The 6,715-nt window shown below is 38.7% G+C and overlaps 1 protein-coding gene across 1 annotated transcript; it reads right to left on the reverse strand.

The window, feature by feature from the left end:
• Positions 1–3,581: 3,581 nt before the first annotated feature.
• On the reverse strand, positions 3,582–4,556 carry LOC308660025 (olfactory receptor 5D18-like; the record flags this gene model as incomplete). The annotated part of the gene is made up of 1 exon (XM_081314232.1): positions 3,582–4,556. The coding sequence occupies one exon, from the start codon at positions 4,554–4,556 to the stop codon at positions 3,582–3,584; it is 975 nt and encodes a 324-aa protein (XP_081170358.1).
• Positions 4,557–6,715: the final 2,159 nt, after the last annotated feature.

The raw sequence follows: 6,715 nt of genomic DNA on the forward strand, positions 1-6,715 counted from the left end.
TATTTGAGTTTTTCTGTGAATAATTGTCAGCCATAGATCAAAAGAAGGCATTGTTAAGACATGGCTAGACCTGAAATATTAATGTACATTGACAATTTTTAATGCCATGGAATATGGAAGGAGCTTTTTTTTTTAAAAAAAATGTAATTTTTATTCTCTTGAGCAGTAATTAAAATACAAAAATAATCACCAGAGGAAAATGGCATGTTTTGATGTTCAAGACACTGAATATCTTTCAGTGATCATTTAAGACTCTATTTAGAACTGCTTTATAAAATCATTCTCCACACACACACTTTTCCTTTATTACTTTATGGTCATAACTTTACTGATTATGTACTTTTAAAAGGTGGCTAAAAGTGGTTCATAACTCTCCCTACTAATACCCAGGACACTAATGATGTCTAATACCCTGGATAATGCCTTATTCCCAACTAACAGCCAGGATGATTAAAAGTGGTTCACAAGTCTCTGTACTCTTTAAATCCAGAGGTAATGCATGCAACAACAGCACTTCTGGGTTGTAAATTGGTTGCCAAGAGTGCTGTTATCTCAGCTACTGGTCTTTAAAGACTTATTTACTAATCTGAGTAAAATATTTATTTGATCAGTATTCTACATTCAGCAAAAAGTAAATAGTTTTAATGTATCTGAAGCCAGAGAGCAATTTTTTTAAATATGCCTCTGCCAAAATAAATCAGGGAGAAAATGACTGATTACTTGGATATGTTGTATCTGAGGGAACAGGCCCTAACAAGATCATCGAAGTGGGAAATAAGGTAGAACTATATAAGTAAAAGCTTTTAAATATATGCACATGACTCAGAAACATAAAATAGTACGTGAGAATTCTCAAGAGAATACTACAACTTTAGAAATCCTTTCTATTAAGATGATCTTGATCACTAAATCACTAAAAGCAAAGACTTCTCATTGAAATCCATGATCTGATCTTGCAGAGGCTAATATTATCAATCTTTTGAGGCAAAATTTGTCAAACTCCCTGATAATCAATCCATACTTATTAAAAGTTGACACTATCAAATACACACAATCAGCCTGGTCATTCTCAGGCTGAAAAATCTCCCCTTTATCAGCCAAATACAAAGAGAACAAATCTCCTACCTACTTCATTATCAATCAGAAGAATAAAGAAGTTCAACTGATGAAGTTTATTACTCTTCAAATCTTCATCAAATATTCCATCTATTCTGGTAGTGTGAAAGCATAATTGTAGTATTGATGTCTTATTACAATAACTGAGTAATAAGTACATCAGTCAGCCATATCACTATATAATAATTAGAACATCAAAACAACCATTACAAACTTTTTTTTAAAAAAAGTAGTTGGACTTAATAAATACAATCTATAGCAGGCATGTTAAACCTGCCACATGACGTATCACAACTTTCCCCCCATTGCTGGCAATGGGGTGGGCACAGCTTTGGCATGATGCATCTGGCCCGCGGACCGGCAGTTTGACATGCCTGATCTATAGTATTCAGAGGCAATCACATGGGAGAGATATGTAAAAAAAAAACAAGATGGCAGCTGCAACCACACATTCAAAGTCCTGCATGCAACACATCTAAAAAGGTGCAGAGTTTTGTTTTCAGGGTTATCAAATCATGACTATTTTGACCTCAGCTGACCTTCTTCCATGGTAGTCTGATACTAATCTATCCTTACAGTCCTTTTCAGGAAAACATTCAGATTATCTCAAAAAACCTTTTGTTCTTCTGAAAATGTTAACCAAAGACTGCTTGGTTCAGCAATACAGCCTATACTAGTAAGGCTGCAGATTATGGATACTGTAGCATGTAAATACTATATGTCACCCCTATTGACCAAGAGAGGACAATCATTTGTGGCTGAGAAACATGCTTATTTTCTGACATGCTTCCTCTTCACCACCTCCCATCACCCCTTTGGCCATGAAAATTGCATGGATATATCAGATTACTCAATTGGCCTATCCTGCAGAAATGTACAACTGTCAACACTGCTAACATCAGATGTTTTTGCACTGACAACAAATAGAGATGTGGCCATTTTCTCCTTTTCGCTTTTAGAGTTAGATGATGCTGGGGAGGGGGGGAAATGTGCATGAGAGTCCAGCTAGACATAATAACACTGAACCTAGCATGAGAACCAAGGTTGTTGAAATAAGAGATGATAAAGAATTGGCGGGCTGGAGAGCTGGAGGGGAAGCCCGCAATTCAAATTAATTGGGGAATGTGATTTATGACTGTTAATTGGAGGAGGGAATTGTGTTTTGATACTATGTGCTCAGAGGAGGGGAACTCAGTTTTTGGCTTCGATTATATTAGCGCCGATGTTATGCTACTCGAATAAAGATTCTTTAAGGTAAACAATGTCTCAAAGTTCTTTGAAGAGTTCCATCTGTCAGAACCATGACAGCAACATTTTATACCCTCCCTCTGTTTCTCAAACTTAGGAATGTATCATATTAATATAAGGGTTATGTACTGGGCTCTTGTGTTACACCATGTGGGTTGCTGAAGCAGCTAACGGCTCTCCAGCAACCCAGACTAACTGTCTCCTGTCCTGCAATTGGCTATCCCCAGGCAGCAATGGTTGGTTCAAACCTATTGGCTGCTGCCTAGGGGCTAGACTGTATATTGCAGCTGGTTGTAGCCCTTGCTTCAGTACAGTTCCAGCAAGAAATAAAAGTATGAGTTATCCTGTACTCAGCCTCGCATCGTTATTCCTGCACCCAAGAACCCACTATTTAACAATCAGCATACTCCAATCCTTAACAGATTCAAATGACCATACAGCTAAGGAAGGGAAAATGATTCCTAACACACTGGCCAAAATCCATGCACAGTTTTGTGTAAGAACCCTAGGCTACCTCAAAAATACCTGCTGTGGTCCAGCTAAAAAAGGGTTCAAATATTTTTAAGACAGAGGATATTTTTCTGGTCTCTGTAGCTCCAAGATATAAGCAGAACATCTTCTTAGGGTGCAGAGAAAATAAGAAGCAGATGCTGATCCTTGGCACTCAGTTAAAATTAGTCACTACTCAAAGCCATCCTGTTTGCAGATTAGAATTAAGGACGGGAATTGTGGAGGTAGGGAAGAGGAGGAGGCCGAACAAGCAGGGACAAACTCCACTTATTATTAAAGGTGTTTCCTTTGCCTCCCAGTGTTACTCAGAAGGAGTTCATCAATACCTATTAACAAGTAGATGTCAGAGTGTACGCAGGAAACATTTCCCCTGCCTGCCTTATCAATGATTTTTCTTCAGGAAGAACTCATGTGCCATTTCAAGCCTTCTTAGGGATACAGTAGAACCTTATGCACCCATAGTTTTATAATAAAGGAGACCATCATTGGGGGGGAACATTCTGATTTTTATTCTTTAAGTAATGCTATCTCTACCAATAGTCTTCAAGAAATAGATTACAAAGTTACACAACCACAAATATAGGACTGCTGGAATTGCCTTTAGGTTTCCTTCTCAGAAATGCATTTTCTCTGTCAATGCAAAGGATGAGCTTTTTATGAGCACTTGGTAGATAAAGGGTCTATCTTTATTTTGTTATATCACTTGCTTACCCTGGCAGTACATGAGAAAGTCTATTCAGCAGGTTGATGGAGAATTTGTTTTTCCTCACCAGGTTTTGAAAAGCTCCTTTCACTTCCTTGTTCCTCAGACTATAAATCAGAGGGTTCAGCATGGGGATCACCATTGTGTAGAAGACAGAGGTAATTCTGTTTGAATCCTTTCCATGGCTTACATTAGGCTGGCAGTATATTAGGAGAATTGTCACATGGAAGATTGAGATCGCTGTGAAGTGGGAGGCACAAGTGGAGAAAGCCTTGTATTTTCCCTTGCTGGAGTGAATCCTTGAAACACACACAATAATTAAAATGTAGGACATGACAATAATGATGATGGTGCTACTTTCCACAAAGGTAGCAAAAATGAAAAGCAGTGTCTTATTGAGCTGGGTGTCTGAACAAGAAAGGATTAACATTGGTACAACATCGCAAAAGAAGTGGTTGATGATATTTCCACAGAATGGTAGCCGAAAAGCAGAGATTGTATGAACTAGAGCACAAATAATGCCCCAAAGATAAGAACTAAGCACTAGAAAAAAGCAAACATTTCTGGACATAATCACAGTGTACAACAAAGGATTACAAACGGCCACATACCGGTCATATGCCATTGCAGCCAAGAGAAACGATTCAGCAACAACAAACATGATGAACAGGTACATCTGAACTGCACAGGCAAAAAAAGAAATGCTTTTTATTGCAGAGGCAGTGCCCGTCAACAATTTGGGTGTTATAGATGAAGAATAACAAATGTCAATCAAAGATAGGTGGCTGAGGAAGAAGTACATTGGGGTATGGAGACGAGATTCAACCTTGATTAACAGGATGATTCCGAGATTTCCCACCACAGTCATAATGTAGATCACAAGAAATATCAGAAAGAGAATGACCTGCAGATCTTCTGGGTGGTCTGAGAAACCCAAAAGAAAGAATTGGGTCACCAGTGTGTAATTTCCTTTCTCCATTCTCTTCAGATGATGAAATGGAAACTATCACATTTGATACAATATGAAGAAATATTTGACCTAGAAACCGGCTAGATTTATTTCTGCATTATATTTTGTTCTTCAAAGAGTAATTTCTTTTTTCACCTGTGAATGTTATTCCTTTGGGGGAGGGGAAAGGAGAGAGAAAAAGGAAAATAAAGAGAACAGCAATAAAAGAGTGTTTATCAACATTTTTTTTTAAAAAAATCAGCTTGTGACTGCCAACCAGTCACTTACTAAAACCTATCAAAGCATTGGAAAAGAGATTTCAAGTGAAACCGTTCATAATATCGCAATTCCAGTTGCAGTTATTTCTCTATAACCTATTAGATCCATGTATGTATGTATGTATGTATGTATGTATGTATGTATGTATGTATGTATGTTGGTATCAACAGTCTGCTTAGGGTGTTTTTTCTGCTCACTTTATACATGCATCTCTCATCAGCTATAAAATCAAGACATCAGTCAAACAGAATTCCACTGCTGTTTGGATGGTGGGCTGTCTAAGAAAGTTCCACCAGCACCAGCCATTATGGGGAAGTAGTCTCACATTAGTCAATATTTCTATGAAGGTTGGAAATGCTTGAATTTCACAGGCAGTGAGAACAGTTGAAGTCTTAAACAAACGTCCCAACTTAGAGCTGTTAGAAAATTACTGTGAATAATTTCCAGCTTAGTTTGCACCCAGCACACTCCCAGTCAATCTCTACACTCAGATGAGAGAAAGCACACAAATCCCTCAGTACAGCTAACAAAAATATAGCTTGGCTTTTGTTATGAAACATCAACCGACATCAGAAACCTTTAACTGGCGAAGTGGATAACAAGGAGGCAAAAGCAGGGAGGGAGGGGAGACACGAACAGGTATAAATTTATATTATCTGTATCTATCGAAAGGGCCAGAATTGTCCAGAGCTATGGAACTACTGGAAATTATATTGTAAGTAATTAGCAAAGGAGCTTTCCCTTTGGTTATTCAGCTTTAATCCCTTATGTCCACAGTACTAACAGAATACTGATGGAAAGTAGGACACTAATGATCGTTCCTCTATTCTGCACCCTGAAAGAAACAATTTGGTAGATGGAGAAGGCCTCCAAAAAAGGCATTTTTCCCCACATATTTTACTAGGCCTCTTTCTGTTGCAGCTCATGTACCTTCCATATCTGGATCACAGTATAAATGGATAAATATAAACACGCTCAGATTGCAACCTGTAGCAGTCATCTTCAACTTACCATGAAATGTGAAACGAAGTTGAAAGCCCCTACTCAAGTTATTAGAATCAACACTTAACTGTACGGACAGCTTTCTGGTTTTCATGGGGCTCAGACTGAAGGGGTCCTTTTGAATTCGAAAGTAAATAGGTTCCAATTTGTCAAGAGGGTCCTAAGCATTGCTCTGCACAGCTTCTAACTTTAAGTTAGATTGGGCTAAATTTAATTTTATTCCAGATCTTGCCAGGTGTTACCTGACAATGGAAAGCAACAGAGCAACACTAGGCACCTGGAGTTGCCCAGCCAATGGCAACAAACTCCTCTTCCTTGACCTCAAAGCAAATGCCACTTGAATGCATGAAGGGCTCATTTTCTATCATCTCTGTGCCCTTTGGGATATGATCTCTGGAGTACTTTAAATTTGTCCCCTCAAGAGAAGGGACTCCTCAAGAAATATCAACAGCAGTGAAAGATTTCTGTAAAAGATGCATGTTTTTGCTTTTGCATAGCTTTGTTGTGTGGTGTCCAGCCAGGCACCAACTTTCTTTTCCAAGCTTCAATATCCAGGGGTCTGAGCCAAGCTATTCTCTTATCTGGTAAAAGAGAGATCACAGCAACCCTATACATATCCCTTTGAAGTCTGAAGGTTGAGTCATGGCAGCTGGACTTGTTTTCTTGTTGGTTTGAGACATTTTGCTCCTCGTCCAAGCAGCTTCATCAGCCAGAGCAAGTTAGTTAGGCCAGGAGTCATTGGAATGTACCAACTCCTTCTTCAGGGAGGAAACCCCTGAGGTTGGTGCTGGAGGAGTTGGTACATTCCAACGTGTCTGTCTAACTAAATGTCTATGGAGATTCTCAGTCATCCAGAACATGGTTACCCAAAGGTGCTTTTTCAAAAAGCAACTGGACTTTCTTGTTTT

Source organism: Vipera berus (assembly GCF_964194415.1).
Source record: "Vipera berus genome assembly, chromosome: 1".
Lineage (NCBI taxonomy): Eukaryota > Metazoa > Chordata > Lepidosauria > Squamata > Viperidae > Vipera > Vipera berus.